The sequence below is a fragment of the Ammospiza nelsoni genome, chromosome 5 (assembly GCF_027579445.1).
Source record: "Ammospiza nelsoni isolate bAmmNel1 chromosome 5, bAmmNel1.pri, whole genome shotgun sequence".
Classification (NCBI taxonomy): domain Eukaryota; kingdom Metazoa; phylum Chordata; class Aves; order Passeriformes; family Passerellidae; genus Ammospiza; species Ammospiza nelsoni.
Genome location: NC_080637.1, coordinates 24,718,899 through 24,745,379, shown reverse-complemented (window position 1 = coordinate 24,745,379; position 26,481 = coordinate 24,718,899). Strand labels below are relative to the sequence as shown.

At 39.5% G+C, this 26,481-nt stretch overlaps 1 protein-coding gene across 2 annotated transcripts in view; it reads left to right on the top strand.

Annotated features, from left to right (window-relative positions):
• The window catches only part of MET (MET proto-oncogene, receptor tyrosine kinase), an 89,560-nt gene that overhangs the window by 44,441 nt on the left and 18,638 nt on the right, over positions 1-26,481 (top strand). The window contains exons 4-11 of one of the 2 annotated variants that reach the window (XM_059472693.1): positions 535-669; positions 2,005-2,178; positions 7,457-7,617; positions 8,806-8,908; positions 9,116-9,252; positions 11,536-11,709; positions 12,609-12,708; positions 20,835-21,053. In XM_059472693.1, coding sequence (XP_059328676.1) covers positions 535-669; positions 2,005-2,178; positions 7,457-7,617; positions 8,806-8,908; positions 9,116-9,252; positions 11,536-11,709; positions 12,609-12,708; positions 20,835-21,053 — 1,203 coding nt within the window. The remainder of the gene's footprint in view (positions 1-534; positions 670-2,004; positions 2,179-7,456; positions 7,618-8,805; positions 8,909-9,115; positions 9,253-11,535; positions 11,710-12,608; positions 12,709-20,834; positions 21,054-26,481) is intronic. The other variant, XM_059472694.1, reaches the window with a different exon arrangement.

Genomic DNA, 26,481 nt, shown 5'->3' with positions numbered 1-26,481 from the left:
TGAGTGGTGCCCACTGCGTGACCTGCAGTGCCTGACATAGCTTTGCAATCTCACTGCCCCACGTGCAGCAAGGTTGACACAGGGTAAAGTTTGCTTTTCAAACTCAAGGACCAAAGTGGAAATAGAAGGAAATGGTTTTGACTTCTGAAGACCTGGAGTTTTAAGATTCTTTTAAATAGACATTGTAGATAAAATTCTTCATTCTTAAATGTATAGTACTGACTAAAGGTCAGTCTCTTTATTATCTATGGTGATATATAAATACCTGAAATTGAAGGACTAGGAAGCATGCAGTGGCTCCTGCATATTTTAGTAAACATGGTGTATTTTGAGGATCCTCCAACAGCCATGATTTTGCTGTATTAAATAAAGTAGATTTTATAGCACTTTAATCAGATTATGATGGAACATTATGCAAAATATTATGCAATGTAATGCAAAGTAATTAATGCAAGCGAGAACATGAGACAGCTGAGCAGCCTGCATTTGGGTTACACACTGCCTGCTGATTTTCAAAATTTCTTTCTTTCTTAGATAGTGGTTTCCCGTTCAGAATCCACAACTCCGCATGTCAGCTTTCAGCTGGACTCCCACCCCATCTCTCCCCAGGTTGTTGTCGAGAATTCATTAGCAGATGATGGCTATACCCTGGTAGTGACTGGGAAGAAGGTGAGTGGTTCATAATCTAATCCTCCTGTGCACTATGTAAACCTCTGTTCTCACTGCTGCTTTCTGCACTGCATCCTCATGGCCCTGCCATTCCCTCAGAACACTGGGGATGTACGTTTCCTCCAAGATATATTTATTCCCCTGCTAAACAAACTGGCAGCCTAATATTGAGAAATGCTTAAATAATGTAAGAGCTGGTGATATAAACCAACAAAAGCCAGGAAATGCAAATTTTAAGGCTGAAAACCTGTCCCTAATTCAAGAGCTTGCAAAGACAAAACACACAATGGCTTAAGAAAAGAATGGTGTTCAGTTTCCTGGCTTTTCTTGGTTTGTGTCATAGCATTGTGACTTTTTAAGGACGGTTGTGTGTGCTAGAGTTACATGCATGTCTTTAAAACTGTAAGTCAGTAAGACTTGAAAATTACTTTAGCATGTAGTCTACAAAGAGTTAATAAAAGATGAAGAGCCATCATAAATATGCTATTGTCATAAGTAGATATGCATTGAAGAACAGGTTTAAAACATCAGCAGATAATATTACGGATAATCCTAAACCATAATCGTAAGCAATAATTTGACCCCTTGAGTTCTATAAGGACTTACAGAAATACATCAGCCATAAAGATTGTTATTAATCATTTACTAGAAATGTATGAGTTATTTATAAGAGTGATCTTCAGAAAATGTACAAAATAAATTTAAGGAAGGTCCTGAAGTATAAAGAAATATAAGGCACTTATATAGTAATGTAATTATATATTGATTTTAATATTTGACCAAAAATAATTCTTGCACGTTTAGAGTGACTATTTCATAACTATCCTGATATTTTAAGTAATATATATTTTAAGTTGTATTTTAGGTAAAGTATGGGGGGTTTTGATGATAGGTGTTAAAAAACAAGTACATGGGCAGTCACATGCTGCAAGTGTGCCACAGCTATTAATACAGCCTCACCAAAGCTGAAATAGCCATCATGCCTATTTTTACAAATGTATAAAGTAAGGCATACTGAGATACAGAACTGGGAGGAGCACGCTGCTGCTTTCTTTCTCCATCAGCAAAAAATGCTATCTTGCTGTAAACACCAGATGCTGGTAGTAACTGTATATAACATTAAGATGCCTTTAGGGTTTCTCCCAAGCGAATTTAAAATCATGTCAGTTAAATTACTTATAAGATCCTATAATTACTGAGCTAAAGAGAAGTCGAACTGTGGCTTGCACATCTGAAATCTGAGTAGCACCAGCATGCTATGCATAAATAGAGATTCTCCTTGCCACTTAGTGCATGTATTAAAAGGCTGTATGCACCATGTCTCTCCATTGACAGATAACAAAGATCCCTCTGAAGGGGCCAGGCTGCCATCACTTCAGGTCCTGCAGCCAGTGCCTGCTGGCCCCAGCCTTCATGGAGTGTGGCTGGTGCAGCCAGCAGTGCCTCAGGTCTTCTGAGTGCCCCAGCAACACCTGGACCCAGGACACCTGCTTGCCTAGGGTTTATGAGGTAAAGAGGTGGATTTCTTGCATTTATCTCTTGAGGGAAGAACAGTCTGCACTCTGTAGACATTTTCTATTCATGTAATCATGATAAATCCTCAGCTTTCCTCAACTTCCCCTTAGCCGTGATGCCCATGAATCCTCTAACTGGATGCACGTGGTCTCCCTGAGTAATGTGGGCTGAGATGCTCATGGATGGACAGGTTTGTCTGATCATCCTTACCAGCCTTGGGAGATCCCTAGCCCTACAAAGCACTTCTGACGGGGAAACAAGATGGGTCTGAGCCTGGCAGGGGTCTGACAGCAAAGCCAGTCACAGAAAGGAGCATCCCTCCTCTTGGGCTTCTCTCAGAGACAAAAGTGGAGGAAAGCACTTCCTGCCCAGAGCCACCACAGCCTGACCCAGCACAGGAGGGCTCTGGCTCCCACTCTTCATCCATCCCTTTGCTGGCTCCAATGTTGGAGGAAAGCCTGGTGGTTTTTTTCTAAGAAAAACCCCTTCTTTCCCCTACCCAAGCTCCTGGGAAGTTTTTTTCCCATAATGTCCCTTCCTGTCCCCTTCTTCCTATGGGTCCACTTGGCACCAACGAGGAGCAAGCCTGTAGCTGCTCCCCCAGGACAGGGGCAGCCAGAGGCTGCTGCCAGCCAGCCAGAGCTCATCAATGGTGTGTGACAACAAGAAGGCATGGATGAGCAGGGAGCTGCACTGGCACAGTCCAGCTTTAATTCAGCTGTGCTTAATGCAGGATTTGTACTGTACATGGAACCAAACCTTCCCGTGTGAAGTGTGACATGACTGTGAAAGCAGAGGTTTGTAGGGCAGTTGATGGACTAGAAATCTAAGGGAAGGACAAGCATAAAATGTTCTGGTAGCATTTACTGCCACATTCGCTTATGTTAGTGCATTTAAACTACATCATGTAGTTAAAAATACATTTTCCTTTATTAGAATACAACTTATAAACAGACATGAAAGTTTGATATGCCAAACTCTTAGAAAGGGAGAAAAAAGTGGGTTTTGAATAAATAATGTATTTCTTTCATCCAGGCATATGATTTCATGTACAACAGTATTTTTAAGTTTTAATGTTTTAGACAAAACTGCTATTCATCTAGAAGTATAGAAACGCATGTTTACAGGGTTGGTTTTTTCCATGTTCACCTTTCAGTCACAAAATTTACGATTAACACAGGTAAAATTCAGTGAAAAAACAATGAAGAGTTGTAGGAATCAAACCCAAAATGGATGGAAAACGGATGGGGGAGGGGTGGTTTGCCTGCCTTCTATGGCCATTTACTTAGGGTAGAGGAGATGCACAAAACTTGCTAATGCAGAATGTGAACAGTTTACTTTTCCTTTATACAAAACCACATTTGTTTCAAAATGCTTATATTAGATAGTGAAACAATCCTTTATAGCCTTAGTCTGTATGAGATTGAGTCACCAATTCAAAGGTATGCAGTGAGAATTAGCTCTTATATATTTTTCTGTACCTCTGCAGGCCCAAGGTGCTCACCTGTCCTGCACAGTTTGTTTCATCTTTTCTAGAGCTCAAGCACCCTTAATGTTTTTTAATTTGCAAACTTTCCAGAAGTGGCTGTATATTTCCATAGCTCAAAAATATTTCCCAGGCTCCGAACTGCTTAGTTTCTGATTTTCAGAGGGGCTGAACTCACGTAGCCCTCTTTAATTTCAATTTTGAATGTGTTCACTCAGCAGTTTTAAGAACCAAGAGCCTGGAGCCCATGCACATGCACTTAGAGCAAGAGGTGTATCCCCTACAGCCATCTCTGCAGTCCTTGTGAATGCTGGCAGGGGAGCACACCTTGGACGTGGGGCAGTGGGAATGGGTGTGAGGCTGGGTAGGTGCTTCCCTTCCCCACATGGCTCAGCCCAGCCTGCTCAGCACAAGCCCAGTCTACCCTGTAATGAATATGGAGCTGTGACACTGATGGATCTGAAAGTGAATCTCAAATTACTGCGTGCCGATGTTGGTAGAACTTGCTTCCAGAAGGCTTGTAAGGAAAAAAAATGCAGCTGGATACTTAAATCCACTGGATTGCTAGCTGTTAAGACAAATTTCATGCTCTACTGGACCATGACATTTAACATGATTACTGAAAAAAATATAAAACAGATTATTCATCATCTTCTGATCTGTCTTGAAACTCACATGCATAAAATGTAAGAAACAAGCTCGTTTTGTTCCTAACAAACGGAGGATGACCTGCTTTGCATAGTATCTGAAATTCAGTCCAAACCTCTCCCTAATATTTTGAAGCTTTCAGAGGGACAGATTGCTTGAGATATGTCATATGATCACTTTAACCTCAGGGGAGCAGATTGCTCCCTGAAGGTCTGCTCCAGTGGATGCTAGCTAACTAATCTTCAGTGACGTTTTCCCAGGTTGTTATACAGACTGGTGTACGACGGGGAAAAAAAATAATTTTTCCTCTCAGGAGGGATGGCAGAGAAGAAGCCCAGTGTTTTCCCATGGAGTCCTTCAGATCCTTTGTCTCTTTTGCCCTGCTTTAAGCACTTTCCATTGGAGCTGTGGGTTGGAGAGGAGCAGCCAAGTCTGCCCAGACATGGACAGCATAGCAGGGCAGGCGCTCGGACACATCCCTTCCAGAGCCCAGCTCCCAGTCTGCTCCCACCCCCTGCCTCTGCCAGCAATGAGGATTTTCATCAGCCTGGATGAGCAGCTCTAGAGGGAAGCCAGGAGGGAGTCTCCTGGGAGATCACTTGGTGCTGGAACAAATCGCAGGCATCTGCGCGTGGTGTTCAGGTCACGCTGAAAGGTGAAGGGTGTAAAAGAAGAAATAAATTGGGCTCCCTTCTGGTTCTTTGTTGTGGTTAAAAATCTGACATGGTTTGTTGTTGTTTTTAAAGTGAGTCATTTTAGCTGGCTTTTGTATCAGACGTATCGAGAACATGAGGCCTTCTACTGCCTGTTTAGGTTGGAGGCTTTGCTGGAAATTTCACATGTGGTTGTGCACATGTGTTCTTGTCTTTGAATTAAAACAAATGTGCTAATAAAACTTTAATAAATATGTATTTTCTTCCAAAAATATATTAAGTGGATATTAGCTGTCAACATAAATAAAAGGAAAATACAATGCTTTAAAGTTTTCCAAAAACAAAAAGTTCACTTTCTCCCTTAACCAAAAGTTCAGAGAGCAGCAGAATGACAGGACTTGATCCATGTTATCAGTGGAAATAATAGAATATTTTTTGAATCCTGCATTTCATAGCATTTATACTGGTTTGATTGTTTTCTGTTACTACCAGTGCAATGTAAGTACACAGAAGAGGCCTACAAATACCTCAGTAGGAGGTGCAGGAGATTCACTGTCCATTCATGTCAACACTCTCAAGAAAAAGTCTGGAAAACCACATTTGATTTTCAGACATTTCATCATACAGAACAAATGGAACAAATATAAATTTTGAATAAAAACAGGGGAGTTTGGCAGAACTTAAAAAAAAACTTTGATCTTTTGTTTCTTTATATTTTGCTATCTACTTAGAGGAGTTGCCTCCTAAAATTGTTGACAAAATGTACTAAATACTTGGTACCCCTCAATTAAGGCACACAGGTTGCTATCACAAGTCTCTTTTGCCATATAAGATCACTAAAAACGTGTTCAGTTTTTATTCTGTATGGCTTTGTGAAGCCCTTATTTTGCTAACTTGTGGATTACATTTCAAACTCTTCAAATGCCACATGTCAATGTATTGTACAAAACATCGGGACATCCTGTAGTCCCACAGAGCAATTTCATTTTCTGCTAGGGTTTTGCTATTTCAAAAATAGATAATGTGCTGAGATACTGAGCAGAGTGGAAAACTAGAATCTGAAGTCAAATCCAGATTTTGAAGAAGAAAACTCCAAAGAAACAGGAAAAGTTAAACCTAGGAATTGCACAGATTTTGTGGGCACAGAATGGCTCCAAGCTCATAGCTGCAGCTGTGTGTCACTCCTTCTTTACGGATTTGTACAAAAGTGCTGGTCCTGCATAGGTTCCCTTTTTGCTCCTTGAGAGCTGATTCAAAGCTCTTTAAAACAGAAAAGGTTCCTCCTGGCTTCAGTGCATTTTAAGTCAGACTCTTTGTCTGGTTTCTAATGAGGGCAGTAAATTTCCCCATATATAGTATATGGTATAATTCTTCTGAAGTATTCTTCAGCTGCCTTTCTATCTACAATAGTTCATTTGTGAGAGTCTTGAAGTATAGCTACAAGAGAGTTGAAAAGAAATGTGCTGTCTTACTGGATTTCCAGATGAAATAATAGCTGAGTATCATTCAAACACTTTCCTTTCAGCTTGAAAATTAAGCCGGGTCCTTTGAAGGACACAGCTGTATTGCATTTTAGGGGCAAAATTATTATCACTAAAGCATTAAGATACTTAGGCACTATAATCACAAGTATAAATTCAGTCTCTCATTCCTTTCATTCTTTTTTGTTTGTCTAGTGGTACTGGTATGTTTGCAAAATTGTGCAGTATTGTTGAAAGCCCTCATAATTCCTGAACTAATGTATTTTCTTTTTGGTTGGTTTTTTAGTGGGTTTTGGGTTTTTTTTACTGACAGTACTAACCGGTACTTTTACTGAGTTTTGTAAGACTTCTATAACGTTCCTACGTTTTTCCCACCATTGTTATATTTTACAGGACAATTTACAATACACACACACACATACAAAAAAAAATGTATTTCCTTTGTAGATTGTCTCTGTGTTTCTGAGGGGCAGTTTATTTTTGACTTGGAATTAGAGGTGACCAAATGTAAAACGTTTATGGAAAGAATAGCAGAAGTCATGTTAACTTCATCACAGTCAACGCAATATTGGATTATGGTGTCTTTGAAGCTACTTCACTCTGAACCCAACTTTCATCAAGCTGGCAAAAAACGGTCATTTGGGGGCTCTTTTGTGTTCAGCATTCAGCTTCTAACAAAATAAGTATATTGTGTGTTTAACACAGCAGAAATAAGATGTGAAAGACAAGAACTGCAGGATTTAAAAGACTATTACAATGCACAGCTTGTTCAGTGCCCCTAAACACTATCTTTCAAAGCCTTCCAGTACAGGTTTTGTTATTTATTGCTACTGTCATAGAAAGCTCATAATGTGACAAATGAAAGGTGAAGAACAATTAAGATGAATGCTAGGACATAGTCTACCAAAAGAAATGCTTTTCTAAAATTATTCCTTTGCCTATTCTTTAGCTCCAAGTGAAGTTCAAGAAAATCTGATTCAACTAACACAATATTTTTTTAACAGATTCTCCCAAGCAGCGCTCCCATAGAAGGCGGGACAAAATTGACACTGTGTGGATGGGACTTTGGATTCAGCAAAAATAATAGATTTGAATTAAAAAATACCGTAGTCCATATTGGAGGACAAATTTGTCCTCTGGAAGCAAAATCTAGCAACAAAAATAGGTAAGAAACCTAAAATATTAATTTTCATTTATACAGATGTTCTTTATGTGGTATGGAATTTTTTGCAAATACAAACATTCAGTCTATAAGTATCATCTCTGATTCTGAAATTTCAAATTTGAAGAAATGCCATGGTTTAATAAACTCACCAAGAAAAACAATGCTCAAAATGGAGATGAAATAAATCTAGTTTATGCCAATAGCTCCTGCAGCAGTTTTTCTGATTTGTCGGTGAAATGCTATTCAACATCTGTGAAAGCTGGCAAGAATGAGTCTATTCAAAGGTTTGAAAAGGGGGCAGTTCCTTTGGCCGGGATCCTGCTGGGTTAAGTTATGTCACCTCTGTCTTCCTGATCTGTAAAGCTGCTGCTCGAGAGAAGTGCGAGAAGATGCAGGTATTTTGTCACCCAGAGGCTTATGACCCTCCACTGCACCTCTCCTCCTCCTCCTCAGAAATAAGTATCTGAGGCACAGGGATAATGGGTTAAGTTTAAGACAGAGGTTACTGTGATCTTTATCTTGCCGAAATGCAAGTTCAGTGAATATCCTCTCTCTACCACCAAAGCAATGCACAAATCGTGGCACAGCTTTGCTGTTCACATACACAGCAGTGCAGATACTCCAGCAAGTGCTCCAGAGTGTTGAGCACTCTCCTAACTGCTGTTCTGAACAGTCTCAACGGAAACAAGATGATTTAAGGAGACTAGATTATATATGAGACTATGTGAATGTAATATAACACATTGACATATGCTGCTGCAGAAGTTCAAGTTTAATTTTTGGTAATGTTTAATTTTTATAACAAACTTGTGTATATGATTCATTTTTTCTAATGCTATTGTCTGCCAAAATTTGATATTAAAGGAAAATTTTTAAAAAAATATCAGCCATTGAATAGAGGTATTTGTTTTTTTCTGTCATGCTTCTTTTTTCTGAAATGTATATGATATACTAAAATTATTTTCTGTGGCCAAGTATTATAAAGTCCACAGCATTTGTATTTATTATTAAGGAAGAGGGCTACAGTTCTTTTAGCTATTATTTCTGAAATGTCTGTGGTGCACATAGATTGATGATCTGTTTAGTATGGATTCCCCATTATTATGAGTTTGAAGTGGTTCTATTTTAATATGAAAAAATCAATCAGAAAAAAAAAATGTAATCCCATTTTTTCCTTGTTTTCTAAAGGCTGGAATGCACAGTTCCTGCTGCAAAAAGTCCTGGTTTTAACATATCCAGTAGTGTTTCTGTTGGACATGGCAAAACACTATTCAATACATTTTCATACGTGGTAAGCACTAGATTAAAATTTTATAGTCAAAATTAGCTTCAATATTAACTGTTAGGGACTCCTCATGAGTCCAATCCAGCATAGTAAATTCTGTATCCATGTTGGCTTTGTTGTTACTTCACGGAAATGTTAACAAATGTTTTAAGTCCTCTCAACATTTTGAAAATATGTTCATAATCCACTGGTTTTATTTTTACCTCCCCTTAGAATCCTGTAATAACAAGTATATCTCCCACCTATGGCCCCAAATCTGGAGGAACATTGTTGACTGTAGCTGGAAAATACCTAGACAGTGGGAAATCCATGAGGATTTTTGTTGGTGAGCAACCATGCACTTTGAAAAGGTAATGCACTGACTAAAACACATTTTAATACTGAAATGTCTTGATTAAAAGCCTTGGAGTTAAAAAACCAAACTCAAAGATTTGCTTTCCTCTTCTTGTGTCACTTATTGGGGAATTTATAATAAGCAGTATCCTGAGTTTAGGATACTTGAAAGATTTCTAGAAGCGACTATAGTTTTCTGGAAGTCTTGTTTATTCTCTAGTGTCTTCATTAACCTCATTAAAAGGTTGCATAGAGAAGTGTCAAATCAGCTTCTAATGGACAAGAAACTGCTTATTTCCCATCATTTTTGTCACCCTGATTCCCACACACTCAGCTGTCTCTCTTTTATTAGCAAGAGCTGCTGTTCATGCAGCAGCTGCCAGTGAGCAGCCAGTGGGCACAAGTCACCATTTCCTGCTGCCTGCCTGGGTGGAAACCTGGCCAGGGTGACAATGCAGAGGAGCATGGGATAGACATTTCTGCACTGCTATCAGAGAACAGCCTACAAAACAGAGGCAGCATCAGTTTGGCAGCATCATACTTCTCCTGGTATTTAGAAAATTGTTTTGGAGGTTTAAGCCAGAATTCCTTGTGGCTCTGTACTGGATCCAGCAGGAGCTCAGTCACAAATCTGTGATGTGTTTAGTCACCAAACACAGATTCTCCACTATGGGCAGACGAGTTCTGAATTTGGTAGCCATTCTACCATGGCACAAATCCAACTTGGTTCTCTGCTTAGGAACAGCAGGGTGATTCCGGAATTGTCACCTCTTTGGACAAAGCAGAATCTGGCCCACTGTGTTCCAGAAACAGGACATCCAGCAATTCCTCTGAAATTTGAGCATCACCTGATGATTATGGAAAGTCATAGTGGTAAAACTTCACACTTGTGGAGACCATGGGGAAGCAGTAGCCTATTAGTTAACACAAGACTCAGAGTCAGGAGAGATTAAATTTATTCTTTACTACTAAATGATTTATTGTATGTTCTTGATCAAATCAGCCAAGTCTGACTAAATCAAGGAAAAGGATTTAGATATTCAAGTGTGATCACTAAAAAGATCTTCATGATTTTTCTGTTCATTAATAGTTAGGGTTGCATTTCTTGGTGTCTTTGTCAGCTAATGGAGAAATAAATGATTCATTTGAGAATCCGTTGGGAATGATTCTGTTATGGGGATGGGACAGCAGCCAGCTCAGAGGCAGATGTTGGTTAGGTGGACCTCTAGGTATTGAACAATAGCTGAGACTTTCCCAGTAAGCATCTCCAGTACCCCTCTTTCTCACTAGCCAAGCTGCCTGGAGACTTCTGTGTAAATCTTAACCAATTTCTCAAGGCAGGTGTTTCTCTAGCTAAACAGGCAGCTTTCTCCTGTTCTGTGGGCAGCTAGAGCAAGATTTACTTTTTTCCTTTAAGAGGCATTAAAAAGCTTCCAGAAACAGATGAATGAATTGCTATCCCTTATGGTGAACCCCACCTTCCTGGAAAGCTTCAGAGGTCATAGCAAATGTCTCTTTTGTCTAATATCTCTTACATTCTATGAGAACAACCTCACTAGCATGGCCAATGGATGTGCTTGGGCCCAAATCCCTGAAACCAGCTGGCAGAGTTATTTTTACTCCCCAGTCAGTTGCCACCCTTGTCTCTGATGTGCCCTGCTCCCTCTGGCCACATTTCATGTGCTTCAAACTTGAGGATCCTCCTGCTGTCCACTCATCCACTGAGCTCAGTGTAGGAGGAGGAGGACTTCCATGGCCAGGCATGATAGCAAGGGAAAGGTGAATATCCCAGAGACTCCACTGAATTCAGCCAGCTCTTCTTGAATTTTGTCCTTCTTTCTCGTTGCCCTCTGCCTGCTCCTCAGCATCTGGTACATCCCACACAAGCACCCTTACTTGAGGCTTTTAACAGAGAAAATAATTCCTGTGGATTTGAAAGAGGTTACATTCTTTGGTTACAGCAGATCAAGTCATTCTCCTTAAACTTGGAGCGTGCTCTTGTTTTCCAGGCTGGAAGCTGCCTTTGCAGGGTGCAGGGCTCATGGGGTTGTCACCAGTACTGGGACAACACCTTCCATCAGGAAGGTGCAAGTCAACTGAACTAAGATTAATCTTGAGCTTAAGACATGCTGTTGCAATTTCTACCTTATGCCATGCTTACTTGTTGCAATCTGATTATCCAGCAGGAAAATCAATGACTTTTTTATGAACAGATCCTTAGGCAAGGTTGGGGCTCAGTAAAGGACAGTGTTTTAAGCCAAGTACATGTTTCATAATGGTGACAAGCAATCTGTTTTCAGTCCTCCCAGCATATCGGCGAGCACTGTGGAGTGCTACACTCCAGCACAGCAAATTCCCCAGGAATATCATGTGAGAATGGAAATCGATGAAGCTGTTCGAGACACAAGCAGCCATTTCACATACAGAGAAGACCCAGTTGTTTTAAAAATTCATCCAGCCAAATCTTTTCTTAGGTGAGTGAAATTTTCTTATATAAATAAGAAAAGCAGCAAATGAACGAAGAACGGCTATGCTGCTCAGCAATCTATCAAAAGAAATTGCATTTTTATCTCTATCTTCCGTGCCAATTGTTTCTATTATGGTGCAGTTGCAGAGGGCAAATCATTTCCTTTCAGAGGTGAAGGAGAAGGGGGAAGGGTGCCTCTTTTCTCTTTGATTTCACTCCTAGCTGCTGCTGAGCCTACCTGTGATGTCCCACTGAGATACCCACTGCTCTGCTAAGTGTGTCTCCTATGCTGTGTCTGGACATTACACTGATTGCTGAGGAAAATCATTTAATGTGACAAGTCAGCAGACTCAGGAGAGCAAATGGATTTTAAAATAGTCTAAATCCAGTGCTATATAAACATTATGAATATATATGTATGCTAGAATGTGTGTGTTTTCAAGTGACAAATTTATGGTCTCAGTAGCTCTAATCCGAGCCATCTGCCTTTGCCAAAAAAATGTCAGCAGTAAAAGAGACACCTTTTTCAGCACCACTGAACACAATAGGTGAAATAAGTAAGTTAGCAAATACAAAGTACAGAAAAAGCAACCTCTTTTAAAATTTACACATTTGTTTTATACCCTGGCTTATCACAGTTTTAAAAATTGTTTTTCTTTTTTCTTTTTTTGATAAGTTGTTATAGTAAATGTAAAATTTGTTTCCCAGAAAAATTATCTCACTGCTCAAAGCTATGTATTTGCATTTACCCAATGCATATCCCTAATTATGGTTTTATGTTATCATTTACTCTAAAATATAATTTGTAATTAACATTACATTATCACAGCAGTTATTTATTCTACTTATTTTCTCTTCTTCTTTTCCTTCCTTTTCTTTTTTTCTTCTTTTGGTGAATTTTCCTAGTGGTGGAAGTACAATCACAGCTCAGGGAATCAACTTGAACTCAGTGTGCTTTCCTCAGATGGTGATTACTGTACCTAAACTAGGAATGAACTTCTCTGTGGTGAGTCAATCTTAGAGAACACAATCTGTTATCTTTTCATCTTGGTGTAGTGAATGGTTGTGAATTTTCAGCCAAATACTTTGACTTTTGCCTTGAAACTTTGGGGCTTCTACTGATATTTTGTGTGTTCTGCAAAGACTGTTTTCACTGTACAGGAAAAATTCAAAACAAATTTGAAATTAATGTGAAGATAAAACAACTGTTTCCAGTAAAGCTTTTCTGAAGAAATAAGGCTAGTACAGTATCTGATAAGAAGATTTATATATTTCAATTTAACAATACAAATTGAATGACTAAACATGCAGCAGTGCAATATAAATATATCAGATTACACGACAAGTTCAGGCACTACTGTGATACTGAAGTGGTGACTGTGGGTATATATCAAAGGAAGAGGAGGAGTAAATATATAAAATCAAAATTAAGTATTATTTTTAATAATTTCTGTGCCAAAATCTCTTTTGGGGAAATCTGTCCTAACTTTGATAAGTTCATTGAGTTTTAAGATGGATTTGGGGTCTTGCAATTGGGTACTTCTGCTTAAACAGCAGGTGTCAATCAGAGATGTAAGTCTTGTTTTTTTCTTTTTGTTCCTGAGTCAACACTACACAGTGTCCAAATCTAAACACAGATATGATTATATGATCTGCTTTAATTCTTATAGGGCAAAGATGGCATTTGCCATCTAGTTTTACTCAAACTGCCTTCTGTAAGCTTTTGTCTACACATTTTTGTTCTACCTCCAACATTCTCTTATCCTGTAAGGTTTGTTTAGTCTAACTGGAGGTAAATTGCTAAATTGACCTACACTCTTTATGACATGCTACTTACTGTTCATATTCTCAGCTTATTTCTAATGATCATCATACACTGTTTCCTGAATTGAATTCTAACTATCAGACCTAGGTTTGCTCAATGCATTTTAAATGGTGCGTCTGCAAATTTGCAGTCTTTTATAGCTTCAAGGTCATCATATTCTTCATGATCCTAATTTGTATAATATTATGAGTGTCAGGACCTGAATTTCCGCAGCATGTAGTCGTGGCTTGTAATTTAATAGGTTCAGATTTTAATCTAAAAATCAGTTCCTTTCCAATGTAACACAGTGTTAAGTGTTATCAAAAAGTCACTTTACCCATCAGTCAGAAAATAAAATCTTCCAGTGAAATCTACCAAACTCAAAATTTATTAGATTTTGAGTAATGTGAGCATAATTATTTCTAAGCTCAAAGGATTTTGAAGGGAAATATTGTTGCTGAAATCAAGTCTTGAGATTTTGCTTCGTGCAAAGATCATTTGTTTGCTTTTTCTATTCCCCTGTGGGAATATGCAATACTGCTTCTCTTCAAGCCCTGATACTGTACACCCTGTCAAATATTTAGGATTTCTTAGAATCTGAACAGATTTGAAAGATCTGAAGTTTTAAAGAAAATACACTGTCCAAAAGTGACTGGCAACTCCAGGCAATAAACACCATAGAATTTACTCTTTCCCCCAAATATTGGGGAGCAACCTTGAGCAGTGTTTTGCTTTCATTCTGCCTTTAAGTTGCTGTTGAAAAAAATCATGGACTTAGTCAGTCAGAATTATCTCCTTTACTCTTTTTCTTTTCATACCGTGCAGTGTGTTTGACATTTGCCAACAAACAAATCTCCTGCCACTGATGATCTCTAAGAAATTGCCCCAGTGTATGAGCAGCTGTACACAAGTTCATTCTCCCAGCAAAAAAGGTGGAATATAACCTCAAATGGATTGTAATCCAGAGTGTTTTATACTTTGACATTGCCCAAGCAATATATTTTTGCTCTATTGAAATTAAAGGCTTCTGGCGCTCAGTTGCATTCTCTGCCTCTGTGGCAGCCATTTGTTCTGCCACTATTCTCTACCTCAAGCATATTTCTAAAGGAAGAGTATTAATTCTCTGGTAGAAAGGGAAGATTTATAAGTGGCAAAACAGGATTGTACTGTGTAACTGAGGAAACTTCTGGGGCAGGATGCCTATGGCCATCCTGCACTGGAAGTTCTGGGCTCTCTGCATGGGAGACATACCAAAAAACCCCAAGTTCATCCAGTCATTATTAAAATAAACAACAATGAGGAACTATTTCCAGCAGAGATGCAGACCAATTATCCCTTTTATAAAGAGAAGACAGGTTGTTTTCCTGAACAGACCAAAGAAGTGCTCAAGAAGTGCTATAGCTGAGGTAATGAGTCTTTTGGCTTCCTTAGTTTGGGAGAGGATAGCTAAATGAATCATTTTTTTAATTGCTATTTAAGCCCTTTTTCTTTTCAGTTTTCTCTCACTAGCCTCCTCCAAGAAGCTGCTTTTGTCAGCATTCAGAAACTCGGGCTCTTGGGAAAACCAAAGCCAGCACTGAGACACATCCCAAAGCATCAAAGGAAAAGGCAGCTGGGTGGGACCAGAGCAGCCAAGCATGGCCCACTTCCCTGTGCCAGGAGCAAATGTGCCCAGACCACTGCCTACCAGATACTTGTTTAGGCTGTTATTAAAGCTACTTGTGCAAGAAATTTCACAATCTTGCTTAAACAAGCTTTAGAGAGAGCTGCTCTACCTGCTTACCTAGTGGTTTGGAAAGACTTCTTTCTAATAATTAACCCAAATCCTGTGGCTAATTACCTATCTTCTTGTTTAACCCTCTGTGGATACAAGCAACAGATAATCAGTCCCTCCTGCTAATTTTATATATTTGCACTAAATTATGATTCAACCTTTCTCTTTTCCAGTTAAAACAACCAAACCACTCCAAATTCTCCTGATAAATATTGTTTCCTAGAGCTCTTCTCATTCTTTCAGCCACCTCTCAGATCATGAAACTGGCAGTGCCCAATTTAAAATGGGTCTCACCTTTTCATGTCAGCTCTCTATCCTCACGTTTTTGTGGCCTAGAGTCCTGATGGAGTCACAATGTAGGTGGAGGGTCATTTCTGTAAACAGCAGGAGCTGTTGGGGATGCTCTGCATCCCAATTCTCAGGGAGCAGAGCCAGCAGACATGCCCTGGGGCATTTGCTCTTCTCTGCCTCTTTCCATCCCAGTGGTAGAGGTGAGTGGTACAACTGATACAAAGTTTTTCTGGAAGAACTTCCTATAAGAAGTGCAGTTTCACTGAGACTGAAAAGTTTTGGGCACAGTATATCAGCCCTCTGCAGAAGAAACATTAAAGTTGAGCTTTTCAGCATTCATGTTTGTAGTTTAGTATCTCTGAAAATTTTTCTTTTATAGAGCAAAAAATGCCTTGTTTCTATTTTACTGTATTTTTTTCATATTTATTTAAATTTCCTTAAAATTGTTCAGTACTGTGTTCACACTTGTTGTGTTTATATTACATTTTATGTTAATACTGTCAAAATAATACATTTTGCCTCCTTTGAATTTATTTCAATGAGTGAAAAAATGTATTGAACCATATGTTTCAATAATTGCAATGTGTTTTTTTTAATTTCTATGTCATGAGTTCATTTGATCATTTGTTCCAACTACGGAAAAAAAATTGGAATATAGGCAGTGCTGCATAAATTCCTAAAAGCTCTAGAGAAAGCATAAGAATACAGAAACCTTCTCACTTCTGTTCACATATCCAGTTCCTATGTGAGGTACACAAGCAGGGAAGCAGCTTGTTTCCTCCTTTCATTGTGCCTGTAAGAATACCCAAGGCACAGTTTGGAATAGTGTTTGATCAGGAACCTGTGCTGTAAGTCATGCTAGATGACTCTTCTGCTTCTGAAGCACTTGGGAGTAATGGTTTTTTTCTTTGAAAGCCTGTAGTTTGCCTTGATTCCCCCAAAGTGAACAAGTGGTCATTTGGGGATCCTTTCTTGTAGCATTTTTAATATGCCATTTATTAGCTAATTTCAATATATATTCCCTCTACCTAATCTCTTCTAACAATGAATGTCCCAAGATATGCAAGGCTGCAAAACTAAGAAGAAGCTTTTTTATTACATGACCTTCAACAACTGACTCTGTAGCTATGCAACATCTTCTCTTTTCACAGACTTTTAATTATCTCTTCAGTAAGTAGTCTTTTGAATGTTCTTCAGCATTTTTAAATTTTTCCCTGCCACATGCCATTTCCTGTTGTTTTACAGGACAATTTTAAAAGAGTCTAAAGTTCATTCAATATTTCCAAGTCTGTAAGCAATCTGTACTCATATTCATCAAGATGCCTAGAATTCAGCAGTGAGTGTCTACCTTAGATGTATTAAATAATGATAAAACAAATTCCCTGTAGAGTGCAGGTAGTGAGTGTGTGATTATTGAAGATATTCATGATTCCCTATCCAAAGACTCCTAGGCTTGGATCCTCTATCTCTCCTGACTCCGGGGCACAAAGCTGCCACAGAATCCCAGTGAAGTGTTCCCCCACAGAGGGGAAAATTCATCTTTCTTTCTGTGCCAAATCTGTAGCTCACACACATCTCCTGCCAAGAAAAGGGGACAGCAGGGGAAAGCCCCTGTGTGAAATCACCAGGGTGCCAGGGATGCAGTGCTACAAGGTACATTGACCACCCCAAGCCCAGGGAGGAGTTTGGACTCCCAGCCAGTATTTACCATGTCGTGCAAAGGGCTGGCTCTCAGACCCAAGAGCAAGAGACATTTTACTCTACCTTCTGCTCTCATGATCTGATAGACTAGAAGCATCATCTCTCATGCCTTCACCCAAAAAGAAAACTAAAATAAAAAGGCTACCAATACATCAGGATCATTCATTGTGCCACCCAAAATGGCAGCAAAAGGCAATGAATTTGCTGAAAAACCCTCAGGATATGCTCTACACAGAAAAGTCTTCTGAATGGGCTTCTCTTCATGTTGGATCTGTATTTTCTTCTCTTTCTATTGAGAAATCATCCTTTGGCAAGGATGGTTGGAGAGTCTCCAGGTCTGTCTTTAGCTTCATTCATCTTTCATTCTTCACTGGAACTCCAAAAGTTTACTTTTTATGAAGGAACAAATTGGCCCTTTTCTCCTTTCTGACAGCTGCAGATCCTGTAATACACACCCAACTGCCCCTCTCTAATCTGGGTCAGCTGCTGGGAGACCTCTGGAGCTCAGAGATCCTCCCTCATACTTCTCCTGTTGTTCTATCAGATGAAAAAGAATTGAATTGGGCACTGAAGTTCAGGTTCTGTAGGTCAGGTTTGAATTAATTGCCTCAAGGGTCATATTTTACAAATGGAACAAGAATACATACCTTAAGTGATGAGTCATATGCATTGTGCAATGGATTATTATTCCCTTTGGGGTATAGCATTTACTTATGCTTGTGAAATGCTCCATAATTTTTATATTTTTTCTTCCTTTTTGTCTTCAGATGTAGATTATTGTCACAAGAAAAATGTAGGCTTAGCTTTTAAAGTGAATCTACTTTAAAGTTTAATTAAATAAAAGTTAAAGGTGCTGGGTGATAGGCAGTATCTTAATTGAGAAGGCAATAGATTGAATTAGGGGGGTTTCTTGGAGATCCTCAATCCAATATTTCTTGAAAACTAAACCGTCATATTCTTCAATTGCTAAAACCAATTTCAAGGTAAAAATGTCATGTCAAATCATGTACCAATAAGGGCATTGCAAATAAGATTTTTCTTGACCTTACCAATCAGTCACATTGCATCCCCTCCAAAGAGTATTATTAGATTTTTATCATTTTCTGAAAGCTTCTGCTTCAGAGACCAGCCTGATAAAGTAAAGTATCTGATTCTAATAGATAGCCACTAACAAAGTTATGAATACCACTGCTATTCATTTAATGGACATCACTACTCTGCAGTAGATAAAGAGTCTAATGAATTTACATTAATCAAATAAATATAATGATTACTTGGGACATACTTGGGTTCATAATTATATATATTTTAGTAATCCTTTTTAAGAATCGACACAATATGAAAGATAACAAATATTCATACATCATGGAAAAGTATGGCTTGATCATCCATTGTACTAATGATGCATCTTATTATTTCCATACTAATTGAAATTAATTTATAGATCTATGTGATAGAACAAAGCCTGAGATATAGTCAGTGTTGTTTAACAAGGTATTCTAAAGAACAATCTGATACTGTAAGCAAATGGAGCAAAAATCTGCCTTGTCTTGTGTCCCACAGTTTACCTTGTTGACATGAGGGTTACAAAAATATTTCTGAATTTCTGCTAGAAATTTAAATGGGGTGTTAGATACACAGGTGCAAATGCCATTAGCATCACAGAGAGCTCCACCAAGTTAGTTAACTGTGCGCCAAACTCACAGCTCACAGGCACATAGGAGCTCTAAAACTAATGCTCAGAATGTTGAAAATGTTTCCCTTGGCAGATTCAAGATTTTACAATATTATTCACAGAAACATGAATTGCTGTGGTGATAACAAAACCCCCTGATTTACAGCTGGTTTGCAGCTAATTTAAACCCACTTTTCCAGCTAAAGTGGGTATATAGCTGATACAGCCTGAGTGATTTGAAAAAGCAAAATTACATTGCATTAATTTAAACTAATTTCAAAGATCCTTCAGGCAGCATTTGATAATGAGAACAAATTTATTTTGAAAAACAAAACAGAAAAATATGTATTTTGGCCTTCTCTGGATGCACAAAGGTATTCAAGAGCATTGTTGATCTTCCAAGGAAATCTCTTGTAAAACAAATGTAAGCTTTATGATGACAAGGAGCTTAGCCCCATTCTTTCTGGAACATATGTCAGATATGCTCCTTTATATTTTGTAAAAAAAGAAAAAGTTTGTCCTTCTCTCAGGGCACAGTGCAAAAGGGACTATTTACAGAAAGTTTGTAGAGTTGGAAGAGAAATGCTTCTGTGGAGCTGGAGCAACTGTGTTTGTGCCAGAAGTCCTTCAGCCGTGTCGTTGGTGGGCAGCAGAAGGGGCAGGCCAGGGAGGGAGGACACAGTGCAATAACAACAGTGCAATAACAGCACAGTGCAATAACAAACAGCCCCTCTGCAGTTGTGTGGTGCAGCCAGCACGCACCGTGCCTCCCACTGGGGCTGTGGATGTGCTGCTGGCATCGTAAGCAAAGTACTCCTGTAGAAACCTTCACAGTCCAGACAAAGCTGACTCTTCTAGAGCACCAGTAATCTAATTAAAGATTGGATTGTTGTCTAAGGTGGATCAGATGGAACCCACTCTAGATGAGCTGTTGTCAAAGGCAGTTCAGATGAGTCCTGCATTTTGTACTGGGTCACATCCCCATAGCACAGAGCATCCTCTCAAAGGACTTCTGATCATGGGGTGCAGCTTTCCCCCCATTGCAGGCTGCCATGAGGAGTAGTGGCAATGAGGGGCACGTGTGGCTTCGTGCCTGTTGTCAGGCTGCTCCTGCACCACAGTGAGGTGAAACATCTTGTCCCTGCTGGTCCGAGATAGAGTGCAAAGCATTTCCCACAGGCAACGCTCTCAGCAGGAGCTTGCAGGACTCTGTACCTCAGCACCAAGTGCCACACATCTGGGGCCTTAGATGCACATTTTAAGAAGATACACTTTGCTGAGCTTCTGTGGCCCAGAATCCACAGTGGCTTTGGCTCTAAAGCCCTTTCTCAGAGTCCACAGTGCCTTTCGGAAACATAGCAACTTAGCTGCACTGTGGGTAAACAGTGCTTTACTTCTGTTTTCCACTGTTCCAGTTAGCATTGTTGGCTTTTATTTTGTCCTCTGGTCCCTTACTATTGCTTTGGTAGTGAAAAAGAAAGAGAAATCCATGTTGCAGTCACTGTGACAAGCTGGGAAACCTGAACTATAGCTGCTCAGCACACCAGGCTAGCTCCTGATGGTCCTTGGCTTTGGAAATCATTTTCCATTAATTATCTGCAAAATATTTACTTTAAAAGTGCTGTGAACAATCAGGCCAGGAAGCTTGTTTACTTGAACATTTCCTCAACAAGAGTGCAAACACCATTGACGTGAAGTTTTTATACTTTTCTCCCAGCTCTACATAAACGCTGTGTAGCACTGATCAGGATTTTGCTTTGGTTAAAGGAGAACAAGACCCTTGGTGTTTATTTTTTCAATATATGTGTATTGTTAAAGAAAGCTGCATTAATCAGTGACTTCCTCTCCATGTAGATACTGCAACTACCTCTTTTTTTTTTCTTATAGGCATGTAGCCACCGCTCTAGCTCAGAGATAATCTGCTGTACAACACCTTCACTGAAAGATTTCAATCTCCAACCACCCTTTGTGACCAAAGTGTTCTTTATTTTTGATGGTGTCAGCTCCCTGTACTTTGATTTTGATTACGTAAATAATCCTGTATTTAAGCATTTTGAAAAGACAGTGTTCATCTCAAGAGGCAACCAAAATGTTCTGGAAATTAAGGTAAGAAATGCTGAAATGAGTTTTTCAATTATTCTCAAGTGCACATCAGCAGCACAGCGTGGAAGAGACGTTTTGCTGAAATAAAGGAAGCCCCGAGGAAGCGAGGGCAGAGAGAGCACTGTGTTCAGTACTGCCTTCACCCCAGCCCACTTGTCACCATTTAAAAGATTCAGAGCTGAAAACAAAGATGTGTGTGTGTACCAGGGTGGTTGCTGTCATCAGGTGAAGTGGGAGAGGGGCTTTCCTTGTCCTCGTGGAGGACCACGGAGCATCAGCTTCTGAGTGCAATGGGCTGCACCACCAGTTCAGGATTAAACATGGCCAGCAGCCCAGAACATGAAGTATGTGGTCTGTGTGTAAGGCCTGGCTCTTACTGTCCCATGGTTATGTGTCCTTCCTCACAAAAGATGTGGTCTGGCTTCTTCAGTTCTCTGGAGCTGAGGGAAACTCTGGCCTGTGCACAAAGTCACTCATGAGGATCAGTCACTGCTGTAGCCTAAATATTTATGGATCCATGAAAAATGCAAAGTTGATGCTGAATGCCTATTCAAAGTGCACTGAGAATAGCCTACATAGCACTGAGAAGCATCTCTTAGGAATTTGGGGTCCTCAATAGCACAGGTCTCTCTCTACTACAATGCTGTAGAGAAAGTTAAATCCATTTTGCAAGAGTCCAAGAATGCAATTTCTTGAAGTCTAGTTTTTTCTGAGTATTAAATAGAAAAATTATAAATATGGATGTTTCTAGTTTACAATGAATGCTTATGAAAAAAATGTTGGTATTTATATGTTATTTACATAGATATCTATAATCTATATAAAATATAATTGATAAAAATGTTTTATGGAAGATAATCAGTCCTAATGCTTAGGTTATTTCTTTGTGTCACTCCTGCATAGCTCTGTAAGCCAAAACTTTTACCCCATCACAATGAAGAAAGCTTGAAGCCCTAAGGTCTTTGAATCTAACATGGTCCAGTGGGCCAACTTCTGGGCTGCAAGACATCAGAAGGATTACTTCAGAATTCCTGTCAGCCATGCTGAGTTCCAGTCAAACTCTGCATATTAATCCATCTCTGCAAAGGTTTTAGGCAAATACCAAAGAATAATTGGTCTGATTTTTACTTTTTACATTGTTTTTTTCTACTTTGAGCTCTTAGCCATGCAATCACTTCTTCCTCAATGCAGAGCAAATCTCTTGCTCAGTTATGGAGAAACGCTAGAAAGAGTTCTGATGTGCAGGTCAACAGATCTGGGAATATACAGCTGCTGCATGGCTCAGTGCCTCTGTGCAATGACAGCAGTGTTTTCCAGTATTTTCCAAGTCATGCATATCAACCAGTTGGAAAGAGGACTAATTTGGGGAAAATTTCAGAATAATGTAGATTGGAAGGAACCTCTGGAGGTCTTCATAGTCTAACCCCATTGCTCAAAACAGGGCTGAAATAAAAATTAGGTCAGGCTGCCTATGGCTTTGTATAAATGAGTTTTGAAAATCTCCAAGAATGGAGATTCTACAGCTTTAAAAGACTCAGCTCCACTTGTCTTGCCTGGTGTATCTTATGCTTGAGGTCCCCTCCTAGCTCAATGACCCTCTTCTGTACTTCATCCAGCTTGTCAGTACCTCTCTTTTTCTGTGGGGTTCAAAACTTGACACAATTCTCACAATTCAGCTCCACAAGTGCTGACCAGAGAAGAACAATCGCCTTCAATCTACTGGCTTTGCTGCTAAAATGTGTGCAGAGCCTTCATCACTAAAGTGGCATACTGCTGTCTAATTTCACATTATGGTCCAACATGTCAGTCATTTTATTAAGTCTGATATCATCTGAAAGCTCAAGGACAGTGCATCCTCTCCCTTTGTCCAAGCTGTCAAAAGATCTTAAGCAGTATTGGTTCCACTATCATATAAAGATTTGATCTCTGTCCAATCTGGTTTTCACTCATTTTATATACCATCCATCCAGTCCATACCATCTTAAGTTTTTTTCCTTGCTAGGAGAGGTTGTGTTGCAAAACTTGCTAAAACCAAGGCCTGCTTGTCCAATGCTCTCCTTTTTTCTAGAGAGCCAGTCCTGTACTCCTAGAAGGTTGGGCAGGCAAAATACACTCTTGGGAAACCTGTGCTGGCTGTTCCCAGTCGTGTTCTTGTCCTTCCTCTGCCTGGGAGTGCGTCCATGAGGACTTGCTCTATAATCTTCAGAGACACTGAGGGTCAAAAATGAGTTGGTTTTTAAACTCTCTACTCTGCTTACTCTTTTATTCTCCCTGGAGAAGTCTCTGGTGCTGTTTATTGCTGGGAAAAAAAAACATTTAGATAAGAAAGGCTGACTGAGGATTGTCATAGTGACAACTGACCAAAGTCACAGTTTTATAGAATTGACCTGTAGTGATGGCACCCAAGGGAGATGTCTCCCTAAGCCTAATGTCCTGGTTATTTCCTGACAACTAGCTGGAGAACAGCATTAGTGAAAGGTGGTCTGCATGAACAGGCACCAATTTAACATCTTCTTCTAAATAGAATTAGTTATAGTGGGGTGCTTCTATCAAAACTGTGAGACAACTTTCAAAAATTATAGTCAGCAGCCAAAAGAGCATTACAAGCCATATTGGCAACACTTCCCCCTCGCCCTGTACCCACATTCAAAAATACACACAACTTTACATGCCTCATGATCATATTTTGTGCAGTAATTAAGCAAGCTCAGCATGAAATTAAATGGCAGCTTGCTTCAGTGAACAGTCTGTTCTACCAAACCAAAGTTCTTTTATCTCTTTCTTAATTAGTTTCAGAGGGGAGGAGGGAACTTTTATCACAAGTTTTTCAATCTAACTAATCTAGTGTGACATATTTGGCTTTCATCAAATGACAGTGGGTACCAATTGAAATGTTCTGTTTGGTTTCCCTTGATGACCACAAGATGTTTTTGTAAGAAAATGTTATACACAAGAAAACATTAGGTTTTCTATTTAAAACACAGTCAGGGCACTGTGTGCCACAAATGCCAGTCCTCCTTGTCTTCAGTGCCAGCCTCTCTACATCCCACATCATCACTGTCTTCCTATGCCAAGTATGTGGCCCTTTCAAGTCCCTTGGTGCCCACCATGCCCCAGTCAGAGGGGTCATGACAGACAACTCTCTCCTTCAACACCATGAAGACACCACTTCAGAAGGACTCCCATCTCCTGCCAACATGGAAAGCTGTCAGGGCAGGAGAAATACTGGTGTTTCACTCCTGAGTCTGCTGAAAAGGACAGAGTCCACTTGCTGCCTTCCCCAAAAGCCATTGATCCAGACCTGCAAGCTGGGCTGCTGACAGCTGAGAGCATCCTAGCTGTGGGGAAAACTCCCCCCCCTCCCCCCCAAAAAAAACAACCCCCCAAAAAAACCCCACAGAAAACTAAGCAACAAATAAATAAGAAAAGCATCTTTCTTCAGTTAGCCCAGAGGCCTGGTCTGTTCTGGGGTTGTGATTGTGCACTAAGATGGTGCAGGGACTCTGTGCATTGTTCCAGAGGAGACCTAGGCATGGGCCATGAGAAACAAAAGTATATTTACAAATAGAAATCTTCCACTAGAGAAATGCATAGCACAGTTGAAATTCAATGTGTAACAATTGGCATGCACATCTGAGATCCTGGCTGCATTCTGGCACTTCTGTCTTAAAACTCTGAGTTTAGTAAGTTTAGAGTAGGCAAATTAGTAAGTTTAAAACTTACTAATTTGCCTACTCTATTCTTAAGCCAGTGCAACACTTTCTTTATGCGCCAATCATAAGGAAATCTTCTTGCCTCTTTATAGATCACTCTACTGTCAATCTTTCACATGGCGTAGGAAATCATTACTCTCAAAACTTGGTCCAAAAGAGCAATATGGAAACTGTGGTATTTTTGAGCAAGCTGATGAGGAACCTCTGCAGCTGCAGTAACTCCTCATTCTTCCCAAGTCAACTTGCTCACTCTGCTTAGGAGCCTCAAAAATGCTTCTGATACCAGTCTCAGAATTTCCATCCCTTATTTAGTTTACTGTTCTTCTGCTTTTGGACTTTTACCCAAGTTATCCCCATCTCTCTAAAAGTTGTGAGGTGGCTGTGCTATCAGGTTGGATTGCAACAGCTACCCAGTACAGCTTGAAGATTACCTTCTCCAGCTTGCATTCAAGGGGATTGCTCACCAAGAAGGGGGTAATACATATTTGAAAAGAGGAAATATTTTTTCTCAGTTCTCACAGGAGCCAGTTTCCTCCTTTTCCTAAAATTGTAGGCAAATTCTGTTGTCCCAAGAAGAGCAAAACCACTGCTAAGTGTTTTGAAACTTTTAATATATTTAGATATCATGGTGAATATAATTGAGACTAAAATATATTAATTGTAACATAATGTTCATAGTAGTAAGTAAAGGCTGCCATCTCTATAACTAGGTAAAGACCACCTTAGGAAATATCAGCTTGGTTTTTTTCCTATTTTTCCATCAGTTTTGGTGGAGAAAAAAATTCTAGGCTTTGATGTAGAAGAAGAGACCAATCAACCACACTCTCCAGGATGATATATTTATCCTGAAGATGGAAGAATTAACTTCAAGTCTTTTGAGGTACATCATCAGAGGAAAGATGTGGCTCACAATCTGCCACAAGTCTCCAAACAAATGAGCAATAAGCATTCATATGCTCCCCAGCCCAGGAATATTTTATTACTTAACACCAAACAGAATGGCTTCAATGAGACAGAAGATAGAGTGCAAAATGGACTTTTATGGCGAGCAATTAAAAAGCATTTACCTGGGGTGTGGCTTTGCCATCAAAATAGGATATTAAGCTGGCTCTCCTATACATTTGTTACAGTTTTCTCAGGGTTCAGTCTCATTCTGAAGCAGATCTAAAACATATGCCAAAATAAGATTATTTTTTGCCCCCAGAATGGAATTCTTGTTTTCTTTCCAATATACAAGGCTTCACAGTGGTGTCAGCTGTGATGCCTTCCTCTCTTCTCATGGAAAACTCCCAGATCCAGCCCATATAAATAGCCTGTGTTAGTCCTTCCCTTCTCCCTTCTTTCCTTCAATCCCACTTAGTATGTCTCTTCTTTCATCTTGAGCTGGGCTGCACATGGGCCAGGCCAGCTCTTAAATAGAGATGCACTCCTGAGCACAAAAGATCCTAAACTTGGCCTTTGGATTCTGCTGTCACAGAATCAGAAGCAATAATTTCTCATCCAAGTCTTGTGAGAGCAAGTTTTCTGGGTAAGAAGTAAAATTTTCATGCCTCATCTTTACCAAGAATTTTTCCTTTTTGGTCTGTGGAACATCATTTTAACAGACTTGTGTATTATTTTAATTAATTACTTCTTCTTGAAAGCTTCATTTCTGCTACCATAACCACTTGCAAAACAAAATGTTTTAGATGCCTTAAGCATGTGGATAATATAATGCC